Below are 26,207 nucleotides of genomic sequence, written 5' to 3' on the forward strand. Positions count from 1 at the left end.
GCCATGAGGTCTTTACATCCAACCTGGAGGAAGAGTCAGCTTTCATTGAAAAGCTGGCACTTCTGATTGTGTAACTGCCCCTTAATAAGGTGTGAACTATGAGCCTGGATTCTGATTTTGTTTCTCTGGAATTGGGTTTAATCCAACAACCTTCCTGACTGGAGGTGAGAATTCTGACACAGAATCTTGACTGATGCAGCAAGCTGATATTTGGTTTTCTACTTAAATAGCTTGCCGCACAAACTAACTTTGAGGTCGTGATGTAGAAAAATAGTTGACAATTGATCAGGATCTGAACCAGTAAAAGTCAGTTTTGTATGAACTAGTACCTAGCTGGCACTGCCTGTTTCTGGTTCAGTTACTCGTTAAAAGGAGTTGAGCAACTGAAAATGTGCATAATAGTGCTCTCTGCTGATACTTTTAAACTAACTATTAAACAACAAGTGCATGTGTTTCTTTTCAGTAATGTCATTTATAATTACGGGTTTTTAAGTTTTGTTCCTGAAAAAGCAAATAACCGAGGTGGAGCTAGCAATAGAATGTCTTCCTTGGATGCAGTAGGCCCTCAACTGAACAATACTGAATGGTGCAATACTCTTTTCAAAGTTATGCCATTAAAGTAACCTAAGTAGTTGAAGGTACCCTTGCTGTATATACTTGTCACTGCTTCCCATGTAAAAAAACAAAATCCTATGCAAATTTATAAGTATTTTCTTCTCCCAGTATTTTGATGTGCCACGGGAATGTTGCACTTTTTTTTAAGGAATGTGGTTTCTGTTTTAGAGTCTAGTGTTGGGAATCCAAATGACATTTCTTGTCTGTGAGAGTCATCTGAGTCATTAGGCCTTCTTTGCTGGGATTGTTGACCTAAGAGATGAAGCCAACATTGCTTTACTTAATCCTCCCGGTAGATTTAGACAATTTGATACACAGTTATCAATTAATTTATAAATTTAATTGACCTCCTGGTCATCTTAACAACTACAAAGTTGCATTTGCTGTCTGTGACTTGTCCACTTCAGATGCCCTTGGTTCTGGTAGATCATTCCTGTCGGTTTTAGATGTTCTATGTCTCCAGGCCCATGTTCTTCATACTGATGGTTGTAATTCCAACCCATGCACATCCTTCATGCCATATTCTTGGATATCTACCATGTGAATTTCCTGACTCCCAGTACTTCCACAGTCTCTGCATGATTCTGATTTAATAATCCTTTATGGCACAGTGATTGGAACAGTTTGAGCTGTACTTCGCTCAGTCGTGTCTGTAAATGTTCATTCATCAGCATCTCAGCCAGGCAGGCCCCAGCCTGTGTAGTGCCACTCCCCATAGCCATTTATTATGGCTGTACTTTCCTCCTTTCTGGACTGCGTGACCCAAGGGTTTCTTGCCACTTGTTTTTGAAGCCACCTGATCAGGATGCTGTGGATGAAAACAAGGTAGAATAGGGTATAAGCAGCATTTAAATTTCAAAATGGCAAGTTCTGATGAGCTCTGGGATATGAAAACACTTTTACATTAGTGTCCTTGAACAAGGTTCATGGGTTTACTTAAAGTTTTCCAGCAAACATTTTCATTGAAATCAGGAATAAATCATTGGTTTTTACAGTTTTAAAATCATACCTTCAAGTACTTTGCATTAAATTTTCATAAAATAGCACCTAGTGCTAATTTAAACTTCTTAAATTAGCCATCATTTGTGGTAAAACTGTGACTACAAATAATTATTTCTTATTTTCACCTTTTAGGTTAAATTGGCATGCAGGACTACATTTGTATGTTGGTGTGGTCTCTCATTGACACTCATTTAAACATGAATGGTACTGACGAGGAGGGATGTTGATACGTGCGGTTATGGTCAGGATCTGCTGCAGTCGGCGACTGGAAAATGTTCTTTCCATATCTGTCACCTTTTCCTTCATTGGAGGTGTGACTTTTACGTTTTGAGTAGCAGCTCTTAACCTGTGGGTCACAACCTCTCTGCTTGTTGGCATAGAAATTGGGCATAGTGTTGTCACTGTTGCTCTGCTCTATGTTGTGTTCACTTTGATCTTGGCTCATGCTTGTACTGTATATGATACTGTGATCTCACTTCAGCACCCAGTACTGCATTTTGAGGCTACGGGCAAGAATTTCTGACATTATTCTTGCCAATTATTCATTCCCATTTGAAATATGCACAGAGCATCTGATATAACATATGGATGTGTGTGTAGCAGAGCAGACAAAATGTGTTAAAGCAGTGCCATCTAAATGTGTACTATTCTGTAACAGATGAGAACAGCAGGATGTGATAGTGAGAGGAGGTGATGGTGTACATTTTTTTGATGATGTAGTAAAATAAGTTGTTCCTCTTTTTTAAAAAAAAGCACATGGATTGCTTCACTTTGTAAATAGGGAAATTGGATGCAAAAGCAAGTAAGTCATGCTTAACAATCAGTTGCTAGTTAGGGCTCAGCTGCTGTATGGTATGAGGTCCAGGGTGCCAGATTTCAGAACGGATATTATGATGTTGGAGAGTAGAGAGGAAGTTTGCCAGAATGATGCCAGGCATTAATGAGTTCACTTGTGGAAAGTTTGCAGAATCTGGTAGTTCTTTTGAGCAGCGAAAGCTAAGAAAGAATCTATTCAAAATTTGGGGATTTTGATAGAGTTAGTACAAAAATAATGCAACTTTCCCAAGTATACCTTTTTAAACAAAGCAACAAATTCCAAGGTGCTTCACAGGAAGGAATAATGAACATTTTACACCAAGCCAGAGAAGGGACAGAAAACTAAAGTTCAGTCATAAAGGAGGAGGAGATGGGTGAAAAAGGTGGATTTACTTTGACTTTTTGATTAACCCCAAATTTAGAGGAATGCAGTTATCTTGGATGCTTTTTAGGGTTAGAGGATAGAGTATGAGGAGTGCAAGATTACATAGGGATTTCAAAAAAGGGTAAGATTTTAACATCCAGGCATTGCGCAGTCAGGAGCAACCCCGGTATATTGGTGCAAATTAGGACATGAAAGCTGAGTCAGAGTTTTGGATAATCTCAAGTTTACTAAGGGTTGAACTAGGGATATGTCCAGTAGTTCATTGAAACACAGATTTAAGTGACCCTTTCAGCAGCAAATGGGCTGAGGCAGGGTTGGAGTTGGGCAGTGCTACAGAGGTCTTAGTGATGTCATGGATATAAAGTCTTTAGCTCATCTTGAGTACAAATAGAACCTTGGTGGAGTGTCCTTTCTAGTTATGACTGTTATCTTTCTCACCTCTCCTCACTAGGTCTCGCCTTATCCCTTCCCATTTTTGTTTGCATATTCATCTTCAGGTGACAATCTGGACAGTGAAGTTGGTGGTTAATGACCTGCTGGGAAGGGGAGTTCTTCACACCCGGCAACAATGTAGACTGATTTGAGCTATGGTCAATGGTATTAAGCATTTGAAATAACACCCCCATTAGTCACATTGACTTTGTTCATGTATGTTTGCTGAAGAAGAATTCCTGTATGAGACGATGGATAATGAATAGATTGTTTTAAAAATACATTTTAAAATACAATTGCAGGTACTTTGTAGAATGGCCAACAAGAATAAAATGCTGGTCCGAGTAGTTGTCTGATTTAAAGAAAGCATTTGTACCAAGAACATCTACTTTATTCTCTCTTTCTTTTCCTAAGTGCAACACTGGGTCTCTGGGGTAGATTTTCAAAGCCAGCCTATTATTTCTGTTTGATTGAATGGCACACTGAGTCACTGTTGAGCTGTGCTCACTGTCACTGTATGAATGCCTTTCTGTTGCACAAAGTGGAGACGCATTCATTGTGTTGCTGTGACCAGCACGTGGTACCATTCAACACCAGCGATGACAATATCTTTCATGCTTGTTTGGAGAGGAATGCCATTGTTTTGTGACAATAGGGTCTTTTTTATCAGAAATATAATTTTATAATACTATTTAAGTGGAACCTATTGACATCTTTATCCTGTTTTCTATGCAGCTGCTGTTCTTGTAATCTTGTAAATTTTTTTCTTCATTTCTCAAATGATTTTGTTTACAACAGAGAAGTATTTTATGTATGAAGGCAAGTGCACAATCTGAAGCTTGAAGAATGGATATTTTACATGTGCATCTTCTCCCTTTCACCACATCTTTGCCAACACTTTAAAAAAATATAGTGCAAGTCTGGAGGAAAGTGATGAATGCAGAGTTTCTCTGTGACACCGTGAGCAGTATAAATCCTTGAAAGCAAAAGCCAGGTGTGCAAACTACACTGGCACTTTTCACATCTGGCCTCCCTTCCAACTCCCACCCTCTAAACCTGAGTTCATCCAAAACTGTATTGCCCATGTTTCGCAGCAAGCCATTTTCACCCACAACCCCAAAGCTCATTATCTGTGTTAGCTCCTGATCCAGCAAAGTCTCAGTTGTTTTCAAATAATTCCTTTCCCTTGGACATACCCATCTATCAAACCTCCTCTAGTTCAACAGTCTTCAAAATTTTTGAAGGCCTCTTGCTCACCCCCTAGTTTTTAATAGCACAGCCATCTGAGGTGTTTCCACTTGCCTTGACCTCAGCTTTCCCTCTACCTCTCCTTTTTTTATATATTTCTTTCCTCCTGTAAGATGTTCCTTTTAAAACCCAGCTCTTTCACTAAGCTGTGCAAATACATCTTGTGTCTCAGTCAAATTTTGTAAAGATGACAATGAAACATCATAGCATGGTTTTATATAATAAAATGCGCTTTTTAACTGTGAGTTGTTAATAATTTAAATGTTCAAACAATACAGCTGCACTGTTCATGCATTTAAAATATGACTCCTGGGGGAGAAGCTATGTGCGTGCTCTACACATATACACAGGACTCTTTCCTGGGTAGCAGAATTCATGGTTCATTGGAGCGATGCAGACAAGGTTTTGCCTCTTTTGTTAGCTGTGTTGTGGGTGCATTATCAGACACAACAATAATAATGTAAGCTTGGGTAAGATGCAGTGGAAAAATTAGAAGCTTGCTTCCGGTTGATATGCTAAATCATTTCAACAGTAGTTGTATGTGGAAGACAATGGAGACGAATAGAAATGTTTGGAAGTAACTCTTGGGGAAATCTATAGGAATATAGGGAATTTTCAGCTCCTTGAACTTTGTCAAAGTCAAATTAAGTTTATTGCCATATACACAAGTACGTGTATGCACAGGTTCTATGAAAAGCTTACTTGCAGCAGCATCACAGGCACATAGCATTTGAGACACACTATTCACATGAGAAACATAAATTATACAATAAAGAACAATTGGAACAAAATAAACATAGTCCTTTGTAGTGCAAAGTGGTCATAGCGTTGCTATTACTGAAGTAGTGATTAGGGTTGTGCAGGTTAGTTCAAGAATGGAATGGTTGAAGGGAAGTAGCTGTTCTTGAACCTGGTGGTGTGGGACTTAAGGCTTCTGTATCTTCTGCCTGATAGTAGCTGTGAAAAGATGGCATGGCCTGGATGGAGGGGATCTTTGATGATAGATGTTGCCTTCTTGAGGCAGTGCCTCGTGTAGATACTACCGATGGTGGGGAGGAATGTGCCCATGATGTATTGGGCTGAGTCTGCTACTCTCTATAGCTTCTTGCGTTCCTGCGCATTCGAATTGCCACCAGTCAGTTAAACAATAGCTGATTGTTACCTCCACTACATATTGCAACCTTAGCTGTTCAGTCTTAAAAATTCCAATTAACCCATACATCCTCAGAATTTTAGTCAAGTAGGTGAGCAGTGTTGAGTTTCTACTACTTTTTGTGTGGCTGTGTTTCTGTTTCTACTTTTGAGTAGCCTAATTTTGATTTTAAGATCGTTTCTTTGGTGTTGCTTTCCTCATTTGTGGAAGTAGTTTCTGTGTTCTTCCTTCTGGATCATTTTTAACATTTTAATCTGTTTATGTCACCTTCAGCTTTTTAAGTTCAAAGGTGAGACATATGAGCTTCATCATCCTGTCCTCATCATGTAATTCTAAACTTTGGTATCGTTCTGCACCACCTCAAGGCCACACTGTTTTCCTGAGCTGCAATCCATAAAACTCACTGCAGTTCTCCAGATGAGGTGTGACTGATGTTCAAAGCTAAAAGGCTGTGTTTTATAAACTGAGTACATATCTGTTATGTATTAGTTTTGGGCTAGGTAAAGTGAATGATAGCACTGGGGAACTGAAACCCTAGTTTTGTGTAATGACGTCATCTTTTGCTCCCTTTTGACAATCTTAATATATTAAATTCATTTGTTTTCTCCTTATTTACGCTACTGCTTACAGATTTGCCCAACATGATGTAAATTTTGTTTTACTTTACAGATATTATTGCAGCATTACTAGACAATTTGAACATACTTCACGGTGGGTCAACATGCTCATAAGAGGCAGGGCCTGGAAAAAGTAAATGTTCATTTCTTTCCCCTGTATGACAGAGCTTTAATTGTGTTGCTAGGTAAATGGTAGCCAAAGAGTGATCATTTCCTCCCAGTCCCACCTGCATGAGGAACCTAATATCTCCTAGCAGCTGTGTACCCTGATGTTGTACAAAAGTTTAATCAAAAGTTGAATCATTTTATTTTTAATGAGGCTAATAGCTTTTGTACTGCAGTCATCCTTCTCAGACTTCAACAGGATGGAACTCAAGACTGCTTGATAGGGGTAATGAGTGATTTTACATTTTGATAGATTTACTCTTTGCCACTGCTTTCCTTAGCCATTAAGATTAGGATTATTGCATTTCCAATGATGTTATTTGATGGGTTTATTTCATGAAAGACTATTGAAGTGAGTATTCATGACCCAGTGTCTACTCAAGGTTCTAATGGGTTTTGCTTGTGCACATATTATGTTTCCTGAGCAAATGTTATGTATGTTTTCCAGATTGTGCAGCTTAACACTAAAGAAGTTGGTTGTCGTTAAGGAATTGGACAAGGAACTTACTTCAGTTGTGATTGCTGTTAAAATGCAGGTAAGTTATTCAACCTTGCATTGTTTCCAACTTTGCTCTATTAAAAATAAATAGAAGAAAATCCATTGATAAACTAGTCGCTTGGTGGGACCTTTTACCGAACAAGGATTGGAGGGTGGCAGTCTGCTGTAAATTTCTGGTGCAGAATCCTTGTGGTTCAGAAGTATGTCAGGTAACCCAGATTTGATGTCTGCTCCCCATTTATATGACACTGTCCATTCACTCCATAGAGAGGAAGGAGAAAGGTCAGACAAATTAAGGCTACTAATGCACACTCACATCTGTTGAATCTAGATCGCAAGAGAGTTTCTTTGTACTGAAAACAACCTCATTGAATCTGGTTACATTTTATATTTTCTTCAATCTTGGTTCTAGTTGCCAACCACTTATGTTTACAGCATAGCCTGCAGCAAGTGCAGGACCGAACCAGAAAATTGTTTTACTTTCATAATATGATATAAATGCTACTTAGGAGAAACACTTGGCCATTCAGACACCTGGCATAGTAAATACCAGCGGGAAACACAGCCAAAAAGACATTAGAAATGGGAAAAAGATTCTATTTTTAACAAGTCATCAAACCTGAAAAGATTATTCTGTCTAACAAACCTTCCGCTATCCAAGTGTTTTTTGTTGCAACATATTTCACCCCACACATTTCAATGACCAGTGGAAATTTCTGGGTGCAAATTTTGCTCATCACCAATGGTAGTCAAGTGAACTCCATTCTCTTATCTCTAGCTTTCCATTTTAAATCCCATATAGTTAAACTTGTTCCACTTCTGCTCAATAAATGCTTTTTGTTTAAAAATGCAGTTTATTTCTAAACATTTGTCAAGAGTATGTCACCTGTTTACTTAAATGAGCAGATTGCATAATTTTGATGTGATCATCTGCGATGTATACTATATTGGAGAAAGTTTAATTTTCTCTGATTAAGACAGGTTCAGGATTTTTTTGCAGTATATGGAAATTGCTGGCATTTTAATTGTCCTTGAGAAGGTGGCAGTGAACCATTATCTTAAGCTACTGCAGTCCGTGCAGTGAAACATCACTGGGGAAGGGAGAGTGTAAATGAATATGATAGAGGATAGATTAACAATCAAACTTCTTGGATGGTGAGGGAACTTGTTGAGTGTTGTTGGGCCAGCATTCATCCTGGTAACTCAGAGTATTCCATCATTCCAGACTTGTACTTCTTGCACAATAGACAGGCCTTGGGGAGTCTAAGATCAATCGATTTCTGTATCTTGCTGCAGTATTCACTTTGGCTGGTCCAGTTAAGTTTCTGGTCACATGATGCAGATTATTAATGGTGAAAGTTTGACTGCAGTGATTTAATCCTCTTTGAATTGAGACACTGATTTCTTGTCTTTGTTCTCCTCCAAAATTTCCTCTCTAATATGTTGGTGTGCATTGATAGAAGGCATTTTGAATCTAACCATTGGGATTCCAGATAATTTCTGATAACACCAGCTTTCCTTTTCATTCTTGACTTCTCTCCTTTTAATTTTTTTTGTTTTTTTGCCAGAGTTGATACTCTTCCAAAGGTGCGATAAGGGAAAGCTTTCAGTTGACTACTACATTTGGAAAGCATTGATGTCATTTTGTGCACAGGAGGAATCTACTAACAGCAAAGACAAGGCTAACCAACTGTTGGGAAAGAATGCTTTTTCAGATACAGGAAATCACCTTACTCTTCAAACAAGTGCTAGGGATTTATTATACTTACCTGAACTGTTGGAATTGACAAATAAGATCTCTGGTTAAAGAGCCAAAGACAGTATCACTGCCTTTGCCACACTGAGAGTCGGTTAAGATTTAAAATAATGTAATGATCCTTGCTCAAACTCAGGTGCATGATTTGTATAGCCAAATTAAGTTATATGAAACAATAATAAGTGTGCATGTACTTCCCATTGGTATTTGGCATGTTAATGCCACCACATCATTCTGAATGCCATTTCCCATGATTGTTCAAATAATCAAGGCCTGAATTTTATCTTTGTTAGCTTTTTCTCTGAAGCTGGTACCATAGAATTAGCAGAAGATCATCAATAAACTAGATAATCACAGCTGGATCATCATAGGTCAGTGACAAGTCTTAAGAGCTCCAGAAATTCCTGTTTAAAATCCTCCAGTGCCAATCAGAGCTGCTATCATTGGCTAAGTTTTTATCTGATTTGCTCATTTGTGCTTTGGTTGTGCCCTCTAGAATTCATCTTAAACTGTTATGTTTATAGATACTGATTGGCAAAGTGACATCCTTTATTAACAGAAGAAGGCCATTCAGCCCATTGGGTCCGTGCCAACTCTCAGAAGACTAATCCTATGATTTCCTTGGACCCTTGCAACCTGTTCTCTCTCATACATGCCCATTCAACTCCCCTTTCATTCTTTTAGCTATTAGCCTACGTTAACAGTTCATTTGCAGTAGCCAATTAACCTACAGTAATGGCCCTAGAGAAACCCAAACTGAGCAGTGGTGTGCAAGTTATCGTTCCGTGAGTGTCTTTTGATAGATGATGCCTTCTATGCTTCATTTGAGAGTAGATCTGACAGTAATTATTGGGATTTGGATTTATCCTTATTTTGTGGTCCGGGGATAGGTGACCAATTTTTCATATTGTTGCATAGGTTCTAGTCTTGTAAAGTGGCGAACAGCTTAGCTAGGGGTGCTGCTAATTTATGATGGAGGAGACTGTGACATTGCCTGAAAGATATGAGAACAGGCATGTCAGGCTGTTTCTTGACTAGTGTGTGGGACAGCTCTTCCTGTAAACCCCCTGATGTTAGTGGCATAATAAGATTTTTTTTTTCTGTCTTAATCACTCTCCAGCTCACACTCTCATGTTCCATCCCAGCATTTGAGTCATTTCCTCAGCTCGCAACAGCCTTGACAATAAACTGTTCAACTCTACTCATCATTGCTGATCCAGATTTAGACCACATGCCCTGGAGAAATGTGCCTTTGAAACCTGCAGATGAACATAAGTTGAGATACTGACATGAATAGAAACCATAGGGAAGCAAGTGTTGGAATTTTCCACATCTGCTTTGTTGTTGCATATCCAGAAGGATTATTGGGAAACTCCATATTCCCTACCATTAGAAAGTATTTAAAATATTCTCCGACTGCAGATTTTCAAATGCAGTGTCCCTGAAGCAGAAAATCATAATATGAATACAAGATATCTAAGATCAGGGAACTTTTGAGAACTAGAGGAGTAAGAAGGGTTGTCAAGGTGTAGAATGATGGGGGAGTGGATGGTACAATTTATCTTTGGTTTGCTGATGATTATCAGCAACTAGTGAGGACTACAGCCAATGATTGATCGTGCTTCTCTTTTAAATCAGCATAAGACTTTGCAAACAGAGTTTTTCCTGACTTTCTATTGTGCTATGTGTGTAAAAATATTTATGCACAATAGGTAATTGTGGTCTGAAGGAGTTATAATTAATGGTTTGCATTGTGTATATACACATTATGAGCAGTAAGACCTGTTTCAAGTTGTACAGAAGTTTGTTACATCTATTAACATGCAATGTAGAGTATCTAAATATAGGGCAGTAACCTACTATTATTACTAAACATGACACTCCTGCACACAATACATAATACCATGGGATAGTACATTATAATGTACCATGACGTTACATGAGAATATAAGAATTAAAAGCAAAAGTAGGTTTTTTGAGACTGGTCCTCATGAAATTAGATCATTGCTGATCTTTTACAGTGCCACTTTCCTTACAGACCCCAGACCCTGTATCATATGAACATTAGGAGCAGGAATGTGCCACTTGGCTCTCTGAACCTCCAACACCATTTAATTACAACACGGCTGCTCAAATTGTAACTTCAATTCCACGTTCCTTGCAACCCTCAATATCTTTTACCTTGCTTATCAATAATCAATCTACCTCTGCCTCAAATATATTTAAAGATTCTGCTTCCACCATCCTTTCTAGGAAGAGAGTTCCAAATGTGATACTCCCATGGTGTATCAGTATACTTAAGACACTTTACATGGTATCATGTTTGGTTGTAGCATGCAGAAAAGTTATTCCTGCAATAAGAAACAGAAAATGTGTTAATGTTTCAAGTTGGTATCCTTTCGTCAGAATACAGCTCATCGACAGGAAATGATAACTGTTTTTCTGTCTCCCCAGATGCTGCTTGACCTGCTGAGTATTTCCAGCATTTTTTGTTTTTATTTCAGATTTCTAGCATCTGCAGTTATTTCCTTTTAAGATTATAAAGGCTTTAATTGACTTGAATTTATTCTTGCGTCTTAATAAATTTAAATTTTAATGGCTACTGTCTAGTGGTTAATGAGGTGGTCTCATTGAAATACAAGATTTTTATGTGGCTTACAGAGTAGATGCATGGGTCATGTTTCTCCCAGCAGAGATGTCTAGAACCAGGAGTTACAGTCCCAAAGCAATGGTTGGCTATTCGTGCTAGATGAGAAGAAATTTCTTCATATAGAGGGTGGTGAATTTTGTGAATTCTGTACCCAAGAGAGCTGTGGAGGCTCAGTCATTGAGCATATTTAACTTAGAGCTTTAGAAATTAAGGGAATCAGTGGATAGCGGGTTAGTGCTGGTAACTGGTACTGAGGTAAGAGATGAGCTTTTAACTTGAATGGCTGAGCAAGCATGAAGGGCTGAATGGTGTTACTCCTGTTTTTTTTTCTTATTTTCATACCGTTGGTGATCCTTGCTTTAGATTCCCTACTCCATTTGGCTCTTCTTGCTCTAGGTGTTTTCAGTTAGTTTCCTCTTAATGTGGATCTGTACCAGCTTTGGCTCACCATGTCCATTCTGAGGGGGAGGTGGGATGGGGGAGACATTGTGCCCATTCTGAGGTCAGTTTTTTTTAGTGAAGATCTCAACAATGTCTTTCTGTGCCTACTATTAAGCCCAGCCTATAGGACTGGCAGAGTACACACTGAGGACTTGCTGCCCAGTTACAACAGTTTAACAATAGATAGATAGTATGGTTTGGTATGCATTAAAAAGAATTGTGTTTTTAAAAAGTACTGAGAATGGGGATGTGGAAATGTAAACTTGTGATCGTATTTGGATAAAAATATTTATTTCAAGAATTTCCAATATTGTACAGCTTTGAAAAGTGTTTTATCAAATTGTTAATTTTAGTATCCAATATCTTGTACACAGGGTTCAAAAAGAATCTTGAGATCGCATGAGATTATACTGCCGCCTTGTGGTCTGGTGGAGACTGACCTCGCACTAACCTTCTCACTGCAGGTATCTGATTCATTTGCTTGTGTCATTTTTTTTATTTCAGAAAACATTTTACTGGAAGATGCCAAGCTGATGTTTCATACAATGCTTATCCCTGATGGTATAAATTACCTTTCCATATCAGCTACACGAAAGCCATAAATTCACCTTGGCTCAATGATCCAGAAATATCTTGCATCTGAATGCATGGTTGTTTATCGTATTATGTACACAAAGATGAAGGTATACGCATTTACTTATTCAGTACAAAAACTCTGAGGCAAAGATTCACACACACCTTTTCCAACCTGGTTTGTGGCATTTGGTGTTCGCGATGTGGCTTCCTCTACAACTGCAAGAACCAGTGTAGATTGGGCGACCGTTTTACAGAACACCTGCACTCTGCCATCTTGAGCTTTCAGTTGCATGTCATTTTAACTCTCCTTCCCATTCCCACACCGATCTGTCTGTCCTCTGCCTTTTCCACTTCCATGGTGAGGCCAAACGCAAACTAGAACAGCACCTTGTATTCTGTTTGGGTAGTCTACAGCCCAGTGGCATGAACATTAAATTTTCCAATTTAAGGTAACCCACTACCTTTGTTCCTTTTCCATTCGCACCAGTCCACCCAGTCTCTCCCTTTGTTCACCTTTGCCATCACCCTCCTCCCCCCCCCCCCCCTCCACATTAACTAAAGTCGTCATCATCCCTCCCCCAACTTGTTCCATCTGTCCATCATCCCACCCTTATCCGGTTCCTGCTATCGCCAAGTCCTGATGCAGGGTCTCAACCCGAAATGTCAACCATCCCTTTGCCTCTACAGATGTTGAGTTCTTCCAGCATTTTATTTTTTGCTCCAGATTCCAGCATCTGTAGTTGCTTGTATCTCCTTTACTCATTTAGTACCTTCACTGTGCCTTCAGAATCCATGTGCAAGTATCCATTTTGTCCTTGATAGGCCCCACTCTTCTATCTTCTAGCCTTTTACTATTTATATGCCTTTAAAATGCTCTGGACTCCTATTGGCAAATAATTGTTTCTCATATGGTCCCTTTTCATCTCATTTTAATTTTCACTTTGCCTTTGCTTATATACATCTTGCTGGCATTAACAATCTGACACTTGTCATTATGCTTTCTAGAACCATTGAGGGGCTTCAGTAGAGTAGATGTACAGTTCACGCTCGCAGGTAGTTCAGTTAGCAGAGGATACAGATATAAAATTAATGGCAAAAAATGAAAGGTGGAGAGTGGGAAGACTGAGTAGGTTGGAAGAAAGGAGTCCAAAATACTGGAAATCTGAAATTAAACAGAAAATACTGGAAATGTTCAACAGGCCAGGCAGCATCTGTGGAGAGAGAAATAAAGTTAGTGTTTCAGGTCCATTGTTGTGAGTTGTGACCTGGCACAATGATGATGGTAGCAGATTCAAATGGAAATTGGATAAATACTAGAAAAAGAGTAAAAATGCAAAGCAGCAGGGAAAGAGGGGAATGGGACTAATTGAACAGCGCTTTCATAGAGCCAGTACTGGTACAATGTGACATGTAACACCACCTAGAGCTATCCTTTATGTTGTTTGTAAAATGCAGATTATACGCTGCAGGTGCATCATATCCGTCTGTTCTGCAGAGTCACTGCTTTGAGAGGAATTTTAATTTCAAGTTGGCATACTCAGCAGCTCTGTATTCACTCTCTGGATATGTTGCAAGATGTTTCAGTACAAATCAGGTATTCTGCTAGTTAGATCAGTGATGCTGATCGTGGATTTTAATCCCACACAATTTCACTTTTTTTAAATGAGCGGATAAGGTGCAAATGGGAGGGAAATATCATGTCTCTGGCGCAGAAATGTGCTTTTCAGCATGTGACATTTGTTCTGGTTTTATGTTGCAGCAAAACTCTACCACTCAGCTGCCTGCCCATAGCTCCATATCTTTCTCTCTTTTGAATATTTATTTACCCTGTACGATTCAGTGGCTGCTCCTCAATCTCAATCCTTGTGGGTATTATAGCAGCAGCTTCTGCTTATTTTCTTTCTCCATTTTAAATTGATGAAAATGCCACCTCTTTCCTCCCACACTGAATCACTGATTGTCACACCTTACAATCCTTAAACTCAGTTAACCCCTTTCATAGATTTAGAAACTTAAATAAAAATTTCCCCTTGACTTTCCTTGAATCCTCCTTTTGTGGATTTCCATTTGGAACATCACACTGGTGGATCTATACCGTGTGCCCTGCAGGGCTTTAATGTACTGTCTATTAATGGAGTGCCCAAAACAGTAACGGTTAAGGAAACACAGATCTAGTAATTTATTTGTTGAGGTCTGCATTGATGGGGTTAAATGCTTTGAGTGGCCAATAAGAAATGCTGTTTTGGTCGATTGCTGGTCAAAAGAGGTGGCTAATATTTGGAATGGCATAAAGATTGCATAACATGGCACATGAATGTACAATGAATAAAGAAGGCAGGTGATGATTAGTGGAATTGTGAAAGGGTGGGAAAGTAGGAGAGAGTGAGAATCTTGCAGAAGATTGAAAAGAGAACACCAAAAGGTGATGAATGTGATGCATCAGGAATAGCATGAGCCAGTCATACATTTTTTACCCAAGGCTTGAAAATTATTGTTCATAGGCTGCTGCTTAAATGCTGTAATGTAATTCTCATGTGCATCAAATAATTATCACTGTTACTAGTGTGCTGTTGGTATTGAGCAAGGCCAAAATTGACAATAGCAAAAATCAGTCTATGACTTAATAATTGTCTTATGAAGGTTATTGTGACTTCATTGCTGTTGTGATTTATTCAAATTTATGAAACCCAAAACGCCATTGCACTGATTTCTTTTGTTCTCCAGTTCAAACACGTTCAGGTACTTAACACCCTGTATTTTAAATAAAATGTCCATTTAGGGTTGTGCAATGATATGCTGGGATTCTGGTGTGAAACCCTTCTTGCCCTTCTGCTAGATGCATGTGGGCCAGGAACCTGTGGTGAATCCCTGTCCTCAACTGGAGGTCCTCAGCAATGAAATCACTCAATGTGGAGAAGCTACCTATGAGAGCTTTTGTTAGTTGAACAGGGGTGAGTGATGTGACTGAGAGCTGGGGCTTGGGGCTGCACCCGGGCCAGTACAGTGAGTTGGGCTAATGCTAGGCACAGGCAGGATCCGTTGAAAGACTCCCTGGATCCTTCACACTGCCTCATCGCTGTTGGAAGGTGATGGAAGCTGCTCTCTTCCCTTCTTTTGTTTGGCTGCACAGCTTTCCGCAGCCTGGGAGTTTCTCTGTTGTTACAAGCTCAGTGGCCAGCAACCAGCATTTAAACTGCTTTGCTTAATGGACAACTTTTTTTTTCCCGCAACAGTACCCACATTTTCTCAAAAGGGAGGGCAACAAACTGCAAATCATGCTTCAGAGACGAAAGCGGTACAAGAACCGGACCATTTTGGGATACAAGACTCTGGCAGTCGGTTCCATTAACATGGCTGAGGTGAGACAAAGATAAAGAATCAAACTGTCTGCCTTTGTCACTGTTCTATTCTGGGATACTCGGAGTAACTTGACTTTATATAATGGTATAATTCATGGCATCTGCTGCAAAAAATCAGAATTACAGTCATGGAGATGTACTGCATGGAAACAGGCTCCTTTACCCACCAGGTCCGTGCCGATCATCAGCCACCCATTTACACTGATCCTACTCCAATGCTATTTTATTGTCCCCACATTCCCATCAACAACCGTCCAGTTTTACCACTCACCAACACACTAGGAACAAAAAACACTAGTCATTTAACCTACCGACTTGCATGTCTTCTGAATTTTTTAAGAAATTTTATTTACAGCGTGGTAACAGGCCCTTCCGGCCCAATGGGTCCGCGCCGCCCATTTTAAACCCATATTAACCTACCCATATGTCTTTGGAATGTGGGAGGAAACCGGAGCACCCGGAGGAAGCCCACACAGACACGGGAGAATGTACAAACTCCTTACAGACAGTGACGGGAATCGAACCCCGATCGCTGGTGCTGTAGTAGCGTCGCGCTAACCGCTACGCTACCGTGCCGCCCTAGGCATGAGGCTTGGGATGAGGAAACCCACGTGGTCATGGAGAGAACATGCAAACTTCACACAGAGAGATCCACAATGCTTTAGGTCATTAAAAGCAAAACTTGCATTTATGTTGCACATTTCACATTGCTTTCAGCGGGTTCCAAAGCCACTGAGTTTTTATTAAAATGTAAATGCTGTTGTAATGTAGGAAACACAGCAACCGTCTTACCTATAGCCAGCTCCTGCCAACAACAGGGTAATAAAGACCACCTAATCTATTCTAGTAATGTGGTATTGGTCAATATTTGTCCTTCAAACATGAGGGGAGCTCCTCTGCTCTTCATTGCGATGGAGTCTTGGAATCCCTTATACCCACTTGAAAGAAATTAAAAGGACTTGGTTTAACAGATGGTCCACTAGCAATGCAGCACTTACTAAGCACTGCTCTGGATTCTCAGCACACATTTTTATGCTCAAATGCTTAAAGTAGGACTGCCACCCACAATCTTAGATGAAGGTGAAAATGCTACCAACTGATCCACAATGTACCATGGCTAAAAAAGTTAATGAAAATAAAAACAAACCGCAGGCATTGAAAATATGAAATAAAAACAAAAAATGCTGGAAAAACTCAGCAGGACAGGCCGCATCTGAGCAAAGAGAAGCATTAATAGTTAAATGTGGATGCTAAATATTACATTGCATATGAAGAGCAGGGGGAGCTCTCTGGAATTCTGGTTAACTGACAAAAAGAGAACGAGTAGAAACAACATTTGCAAGTACTAAATATAGTTACTTTTTTTTGTAACACAGGTAATGCAGCATCCAACAGAAGGTGGCCAGGTCCTCACTCTGCTGAGTAACCTAAAGCAAGCTGCAATAAAAGTGGCTGAAATTTGGATCTTTGCATTGTCTAGCCAGCCAATTGACCATGAGGACAGTGCAATGCAACCTGGTCAAAAAATAAAATCGACAGGTGGGATGGGATGCATCATAAGTTATTTTGTAAGAACATGTATATTGAAAAAGAAATTCCATTTATCCCAATAATCAGTACAGATATTCAATTGAGACATGTGTTCACATTTATTAACAAGGGAACTGTCTTAATTCAGAAAGGTACACTGAGTTTATTTAGTGTTTTTACTTGTGACGAGAAAGAGTCATTCACTCTATCAACTCTATGCTGGTTCTTAGAGCAATCCAGTTTTCCCCCACTTATTTCCTTGTGACCTCTTCTCTCTCACAAACCCATTAACCCCCTCCCGCCTCACACCCAATTCTCCCACCACCCATCTACACTAGGGATAATTGACAACATCCTATTAACTTAGCAATCAGCATGTCTTTGGGATGTGGTAGGAAACCAGAGCACCCGAGGAAGTAACAAGTGGACAGAGTATATAAACAACATAGCTGTATAGCTTCTTCTCAAAGCTGTGTAGTTTTTATTTTCAGTTCTTGTTCAGTGTATATCCTTCCATGTAAAAGATTCTCATACTCTTTTTTTTCTCCCCCAGTGCTGATTTTCTCCTTTACTCAAAGTGCTGATCATATTAAGTTACATATGTAGCTGCTTTCCAGAACCTTGCCCTTGCTCCTCAATTTTGTGAGAATCAACTGTAGATATTAACAGTTCTGCACTTGCCAGTAACGATCACAGGCTTGGATTGCAGCTCTCAACACACTGACGTTCTTCCTTCTGTTGTCCCAGCTTCCACCAAACTCGAGGCATTACCTCTGCCACACTGGCTAAATAAGCTCAATCTGAGGTCATGGGAATTGCTGAATGGAAAAGACCACTGTTCATCCTTCTGCCATCTGAAGGATGTTGGAGTTGTTGACTAATTATGGCCATTGGTTTCTTTCAACTAATCTAGAACAGATCTAGAGGTAAAATAATGTAATCCTTTGTGGATGTGAGCTTTGGAGCCATGTCCAAAATCACCTGTTGCACCCAGGTATGCCACACTTACCATATATCCTGTCTTAAATCATCAGGGGCCACTTTATAATTGAAGAGTTTGGTACATTTACTGATCCAATCACCAGCAAGCAATTTAATAAAATTAGTTATGTTATTTTAAGCATGAATGTGGCTGTTAGGGCCTTAAAACCATTTCCCTACATCACGCTTAGAATTTAATAAAATCCAAGTAAATCCCTGATTACCTGTGCTGTTTTACCATGGCAACTTCAACTTGAGGTAAACCACAGATATTTCACAGAAAACTTGATTTATTATTTTGATCTGCTTCTAGCAATGAAAGTTCTGTTTTGTATGGCCGAGACAAATTTACAATTTGACATTTGTTACTTCACAGATAACTACTCAGAGGAAGAATATGAAAGTTTTTCTTCTGAACAGGAAGCCAGTGATGATGCAGTCCAAGGACAAGTATGTAACACTAGAAATAACCTCAAATGTTTCTGCATGTGTCTCAGTTTGTGTCCACAACAGACATCTCCATTTTGCTGCTTGTTCCCCCCCCCCACATCCCTAAGTTCCCCTAAAGACTAAAAATATGTTTGTCAGCCATGAATATATGCTAGTAGAGAATTCTAAAGATTCATGACTCTCTGGGAAGAAATTCCTTCTTATCTCCATCTTAAGTGAGCAGCCCCTTATTCTAAAACTGTAGCTGTTTGTTTCCCTGTATGAGGAACCACATCCTTAGCATCTTCCCTGGAAAGACACTTCAAAATCTTTTGTTCATCCTCTCATTTTAAGCTAGAATGAATATAGATCCACCCTACTCAACCGAACTTAGTGCCTCATTCCAAGAAACAACTTGGTTCAACTTCTGAACAATCTCCAATGGAAGTATAGCTATCCTTAAATAAGGAGACCAAAACCATGTAGTATGCTCCAGGCATGGTCTCGCCAATGCTCAGTACAGTTCCTGCTTGTACACTCATCTTGCAATTGGCCTTCCTAATTTTGAGCTGTGTGTGCTTCATATACAAAGATACCCAGTCTTGGGCAGTCTCCCTTCACTAAAGGTGATCTGCTTTTCTTCCTACTAATGTCATTTCCCATATTATAAACCATCTGCCAAATGTTTGCCCACTTGCTTAACGTATTTAGATCTCATTGCAGATTCTGTGTCCTCCTCAGAAGTTGCTTTCCCTGCTGTCATTGAATTCTCAGCAAGTATTACTACAAAGCTCTTGGTCCTACCATTAAAATAGATTTTTTAATAATTGAGGCCCCAGTGCTGATCCCTGCAGTAACAATTTGGCAACTTGAAAATGATCCATTTATCCTGACTGTTTTCTCTTATTAGCATGGTTGTAGGACTGCCTCGACTTCCTTTTTATAGGTTCCAGCATTTCCCAGGTGACACATGTCAGACTAACTAGCCCATAGTTTCCTATTTTCTGTCTCTCCCCTCCACCTGCACCTCTGCCCCCACCCCACCTCGATTCTGGAACTGGGGAATTGCATTTGCTGTTTACCAATGCACTGAGACTTTTACGGAATCTTGGAAACTTTGGAAGGTCGCAACCAGTTTTTCTGCAGCCATTTATTTTCAGACTCTCAGAAGCAAATTACCAGGTTCAGGATGTTTTCAGTTTTAAATCCTTTTAGTTTGCTAGTACCTTTTCTCCACTGATAATGATTGTTTTGTGTTCCTTGCTCCTTTCCTTTTGCCCTTGATCTTCTACTGTTATTGGGATTCTTTTGGTGTCTTTATCTGTGAAGACAGTATCAAAATATTTGTTCCAAATCCCTGTCTTTCCTTTTTTTTCCAATTATTAATTCACCAATTTAGTTCTCTGTGACCAAAGTTTACCTTGGCTACTCTTTTACTTTTTGTGTATTTGTAGAAACTCTTAGTCATTATTGTATCTTGTTATGTTGTCTCTTTTTATTATGTGTAATCCCTTGCCAATTTCTAGAATTTTCCCAATCTTCTGGCCTATTAATCTTCGTAATATTTTGTTGTTTTTAATTTGAACCTTCCTTAGATTCAATGGTTCTTCTCGTCGAGTCTTTTACTTCTGAGTGAAATATAAATTTGTTGAGAATTATGTAAAATCTTCATGCACGTCTCCCACTGTTTGTCTATTGTTTAACCTCTTAATCTATCTTCACAGTCCACTTTTGCTAACACTGCCTTCAAACCTCTATAATTGCCTTCATTTAAGTTTAAGATACTAATTTCAGACCTACATTTCTCACTATCAAACTGAATGTGAAATTTCATTGTTATGATCTGATCTGTTGCTTGATTTGTTCCACAATACATTCTAATTTTCTAAGCAGATGATTAACGTAACTATTCGCCAAGTAAACAGTTTTAAATAGGACTGGAAAGTTTTTCTTATTAAAAAAGGAGATGGGTTCGTGATTTTTGCAGTGGTGGAATATTCCAATGCATCCTTTACACATTCAGGAAATATTTGATGCCAGCCCTGTATGAATGTGGGAAATTTGTTTTGTTCCCAGTGCTGATATTCCTCACCTTGATCGTAGAAGCTCATAATGCCTAAAGAACCATTCAACACATACCCTGGGCTAGCTCTTTGAAGGATTTATCCAACTAGTCTTCTGTCCCAGTCTTTCTCCATAGTCCTGAAGTAATTCCAGAATTTATCAGAGGATACGCAAGTTTAATTAAACCCAACAGTATATAAGGAAAAGTTTGGATGAGTTTCACTGCATTTCACCTTATTACATGTGTATGTGTATTTCACAGTGCTTTTGAGCTGAATTTGTTGTTCTTCATCCCAGCTAGAACATTGATGGGCTAACAGTGAAACTTTTGAAAGGGGAAAGCAAAGTGGTGCTTCCTATGGAATAATTCCCAATGTAACATGTCTAACACCATTGATTTCTTTCCAGGATATGGATGATGATGAATATGATATGGGTAAGCCAAAAAAGCAGAGGAGGACAATCGTGAGAACAACCTCAATTACAAGGGTTTGTTTGGTTTAATTCCTCCTAACATATTAAAACGTTGATATGACTGCATGTACATATGTCCATGCATCTTGCCCCATGTGTCTATTTACATGCAAGGGTGATACAGTGCTGATGACTGACAAAATCTATCCATGCTTCCTCTTGAGATCAATTACAAATAAACTAAATATAATTCCCAAAAGAAAATGTGTACAAGATCAGTTACATGTGAGAAAGATCTTCCTCCTCATTGCTCTACAAAGCACTTGAAGTAAGCATTGTGCATTCTATAAAGAATGAAACTCTCTACAATTACTCCAGAATAACTTCTGACTCCAAAACAACCTTTTCTTGTGGGAGTGGAACGAAATTACTAATTTTTAAAGTCGCTGTCATATTTTAAACCAATCAAGACCATCTTGAGTTTATTTGAAATGCCTTTTATCCAATATTGAGCAGAGAATTTTAGACTAACCTGCCAATTAATAAGGACAAACATGGCAGTGAACAAGCACTGTGCTCGTCAAGTTCACTGTAATTAGTGGAATATCAACTTTTTCAATTTGCATTGCTCAAGAATGTATCCTTTTTGGGGAGGTGGTAGGGAGTTGTGGAGAAATGGGGTGAAGGTGATTGTGGTTCTAATAGCTTAATTTTTTTTTCCAGCAACAGAACTTCAAGCAGAAAGTTGTTGCCTTACTAAGGAGGTTCAAAGTTTCAGATGAGGTATGAAATTTTCACGAGGTTGTATTTTTAGTGGATGCAGGGTATCGATACAGTACAAAGTAATCCTACTATAATGTCTCAATCAAGCAGGTATTCCAACAGCAGTGAAGGTTATTAAACTATTTGCAGGGGCAAGAGGGAGAGGTCCAATCTTTGTCACTTTTGATGCCCATATACAAAATAGCAACAGTCACTCATAATTGAGTGCGAGTTAAGAATCCTGATTCTTTCCCTCCATTTTCAGTAACCTTAGAGTTGTAAGTTTGCTTCCCTGGCCTTTTTCACAACCTTGGTTTAGATTGGCAGATTCAAAATTATCTAATTTTCTGCTAGTTCTCTGTCCTTGAAGTTGTTGACTGCTTGTCAGGATACCATTCAACAAATATTAGTTATCTTTTTGTTACCCTCCCAATTCATTGTTGTGATAATCAGCAAGTTATCCCATCACAGCTGAACCTAGCCCTCTCCTTGCCCCTAAAATCCAGCTATCCCCTGTGTGATTAGGAATCAGAAAGTTAAATGCAAGTAATTCAGGACAATCTCTGCATAATTCTAGTTGGTTTTTGCCTTTCCTTACTCATAAGGGTAAAATTCAATTCTGACTCCTTTGTATCCATGTAAGCTGAAAACTGGTTAGAGAAATTTCATGATCAATTTATTATTATTACTTTGTAAACTAAACTCATTGGATCTTTGCCAGAAGGCCTCTAACATTTGTATTGACAAACTTAGGTTATATATTGAATAATTACCTGTATTACACCATTGTTTTAATAAAAAGCAGTTAATGTGCTGAATTATCCAGTCAGTTAGACTGTGAGTTGTACAGTCAAATATTTTCTTGAAATCTTTCTTTCATAAGGAAGAGATAGATAAATTGTGTATTGAAGCAAGGCTGAAATAAAAATTGTACAAATTGCTTGTAGGTCCTTGACTCGGAGCAGGATCCCACAGACAACGTGCAAGAAGTAGAAGAGGACTTGGATCTACTGTACGATAGCTTGGATGTGGAGAATCCTAGTGACAGTGGCCCTGATATGGATGACGATGACAGTGTTCTCAGCACTCCAAAACCAAAGCTCAAGTATGGAGGGCACTTACCTCATACTGTTGTGTTTAAGCCACTTACAGATTTTATAGCTAACATTGCTTCATTTGAGTTGACTCAGAGCTTTATTGCAAAATGTATTAAATGTGCTTGTTAGAACATATGTATAGAACATGAACAGGCCCTTTGGCCCATGATGTTGTGTTGAACTAATAATTAAATGCCTAACTAAACTAATCACTTCTGCCTACTCATTGTCCATATCCTTTCATTCTCTGCCCATTTATGTGCTTATCTAAGAGCCTTTTAAATGCCTCTATCATATTTGCCTCCACTATTACCCCTGGCAGTGCATTCCAGGCACCCAACACTCTACGTTTATATAAAAAAGAACTTGCCTTGCACAGCTCCTTAGAACTTGCCCCCTTGCACCTTAAATGTATGCCTTGTAGACATTTTGACCCTGAGAAAAAGATACTGGTTGTGTATCTTTGCCTCTCATAATCTTCTGTCAGGTCTCACCTCAGCCTCAGCCACTCCAGAGAAAACATCAGTGGGTGCATGTTATCATACGTGACTCTCTCCAAAAATCCGTCTGGCTTGCAAATGATGCATGCACCCACTTTATCAGCAATGAGGGCCCAAGGCTCTGCTTAATGATTGAATGTTCTACTCAAGGAGCAGGCTGGGAGTGTTGTCCCTGCAGTGAAGGAGGCTGAAGGGGTGATCTGGTGGAGGTTTATAAAACTGTGAGGGGCGTAGGAAAGATGGATTGTCACAGTCTCTTTCCCTGGGAGGGGAGTCAAAACTAGAGGCCATAGGTTTAGGGTGAGAGGGGAACAATTTAAAGGGGATGTGCAGGGCAAATTTTTTCCACAGCGAGGATGGTGGGTTTATGGAATGAGCTGCCAGAAGAGATGGTAGAGGTGGGTACAGTTACAATATGTAAAAGATATTTGGACAGGTATATGGAGAGGAAAGGTTTAGAGGGGTTTGGGCCAAATGCAGGCAAATGGGACTGCCTCAGGAAGACTCCTTGGTCAGTATGGATGAACTGGGCTGAAGGGCCTGTTTCCGTACTATATAACTCTATGACCATGTTATTGAGTGCATCCATGGGTGTTATTAGTCTCAAACTTTTAAACTATGTCACAAACCTATGAGCACATTTGAAGAGGAACCAACCCAAAACTGACTCTCTACAACATTTTTTCAAAACCAACTTGACCCCAACTCACATGATTGGGCCCCATTGGGGTTAGTTGGCTAGCCGGGGTCTAAATGTGGACTCGTGCCAGAGCAGAGCAAGAAACTTCTATCCATTAATCAAAGCTGGATTTGAACCAGAATCCCAGAAGTGAAAGGTCAATGCACCAATAATTCTTCAGCAGTGCTCTTTAAGTCGAGCAGAATCAGAAGTTTGGAGCAACAAACAATCTGCTGGAGGAACTCTGTGGGTTGAGCAGCATCCGTGGGGAAAAATAAATGGTCAACAATTTGGGTCGAAATCTTGCTTCAGGACTGATGCAGGATTTTAGCCCGAAACGTCGACTATTTCTTTCCTCCCACAGATGCTACTCGACCTGCTGAGTTCCTCGAGCAGATTTTTTTTTGTTGCTCCAGATTCCAGCATCTGCAGTCTCCTGTGTCTTCAGAATCAGAAGGTCGTAGGGTCAGAGCCTGATTCGGTGCCTAATGACGTCCCTGTATTATCACAGGTATCCAGTACTGTCAGAGTCCTTGGGTGCTGAAAGGCTGTTTTCTTGGATTGGAGAAGTTAGAACTAAGGGACATAGGTGAACCATTTAGAACTAGGATTGGGAAAAATGTCTGTACTTTGATAGATGAATTCTCTACTGGAGGACCGTGAGTGCGCCATTGTTGAGTGTATCCAAGGCTGATAGCAATGGTTTTTTGTACACGGGGGGAATTAAGGGATGTGGTGATTGAGAAACAAAGGGCAGAATAGATAAGCCATGATCGTATTGAATGGCAGAGAAGCCTAAAGAGGTTGAATGACCTACTATTTCCTCCTCCTACGTCTGTCTGTTCAAGCAGATGCTTAAAAAAAAGTGCTGCGTCATACCCTGAAGAAGGCAAGGAAATTCTTCCCACTTAGCAAGTATTTATCCCTCAAACATCATCACTTTGAGGGTGCATGGAATGATTTTATATTTGCTTTGTCTCAAGTTATTGATATTATCTTGTAAATGTCTCATTAGCTCTGTCTGACCTTTTTGATGGTGAATGTTGTTTTGCAGACCCTACTTTGAAGGCTTGTCGCATTCCAGCTCTCAAACCGAAATTGGCAGCATCCACAGTTTGAGGAGCCAGACACGGGAGCCACCCAGCCCTGTAAGAAACTAGCATTGATTACATCAGCTATTAACATGAAATATACTCCTGACTGAATCAAGAAGCTTTCTCAGTTGAAGTAAAGTTTTAAAAGAGTTAGTAGTGCTTTTGCTGCTTCAAAGAGCCTGTGATTCTACAACACTCCTTTCATACAAAACATAAAAAGGAACAGTTGTAAGATACTCAGTCCCTCAAGCTTGCCCTGACATTCATTGTGATCATGGCTGATCTGCCCCGGGCCTTATCTCCTCTTCTGAGCCAGTTCCCCATAGGCCCCAATTCCCTAATCTGTCAAAAATCTACTTCCTCTACAATAAACCCTTGTTCGAGATTCTCCCACAAGTGGAAACATATCAGTATCTACCCTGTCAATATTTGTTTCAGTGAAATCACCCCTTCATTCTTATAAACTCCAAAGAACGTGAATTTAATTTCCTTAACTGCTCCTCTTGGAATGACCTTCTCATCCCAGAAATAAGTCGAGTGAATCTCTTTTGAGCTACCTCTGATGGCAGTTTATCCTATTGTTAAATAATGGGACCAATACTGTGTACTCCAGTCAACCTTTCTATATCCCATTGCAGAATCCAAATATCCTCATTGCAATATGCCTTCTCGCCTATTTTAGTGTCATCGGCAAACTTGGACACTTTGCACTTTACCCCCTCCTCCAGGTCATTAATATGAATCATAAAGTATTGATCCAAGTAAAGGCCAAGTATTGATCCTTGGGGCACTCCACCAGCTGCATCCTTACAGACTGAAAAGGACCTGTTTATTCTGGCTCTCTTCTATGTGATAACCAGTCTTCAATCCATACTAACATACCTCCCTCAATACCAGGGACTTACGCACTAACTGTTTATGTGGCACCTCATCAGATGCCTTA

At 39.5% G+C, this 26,207-nt stretch overlaps 1 protein-coding gene across 8 annotated transcripts in view; it reads left to right on the forward strand.

Moving 5' to 3' along the window:
• Nucleotides 1-26,207, forward strand: part of pacs2 (phosphofurin acidic cluster sorting protein 2) — a 181,329-nt gene that overhangs the window by 92,868 nt on the left and 62,254 nt on the right. For all 8 annotated transcript variants that reach the window (XM_052023706.1, XM_052023656.1, XM_052023674.1 and 5 more), the window contains exons 2-10: nt 6,882-6,969; nt 12,154-12,243; nt 15,589-15,714; nt 17,091-17,253; nt 18,602-18,675; nt 21,127-21,207; nt 21,856-21,915; nt 22,842-22,999; nt 25,225-25,318. In XM_052023706.1, the coding sequence (XP_051879666.1) occupies nt 6,882-6,969; nt 12,154-12,243; nt 15,589-15,714; nt 17,091-17,253; nt 18,602-18,675; nt 21,127-21,207; nt 21,856-21,915; nt 22,842-22,999; nt 25,225-25,318 (934 nt within the window). The remainder of the gene's footprint in view (nt 1-6,881; nt 6,970-12,153; nt 12,244-15,588; nt 15,715-17,090; nt 17,254-18,601; nt 18,676-21,126; nt 21,208-21,855; nt 21,916-22,841; nt 23,000-25,224; nt 25,319-26,207) is intronic.

This window comes from Pristis pectinata, chromosome 1, assembly GCF_009764475.1.
Source record: "Pristis pectinata isolate sPriPec2 chromosome 1, sPriPec2.1.pri, whole genome shotgun sequence".
In the NCBI taxonomy this organism is placed as follows: domain Eukaryota; kingdom Metazoa; phylum Chordata; class Chondrichthyes; order Rhinopristiformes; family Pristidae; genus Pristis; species Pristis pectinata.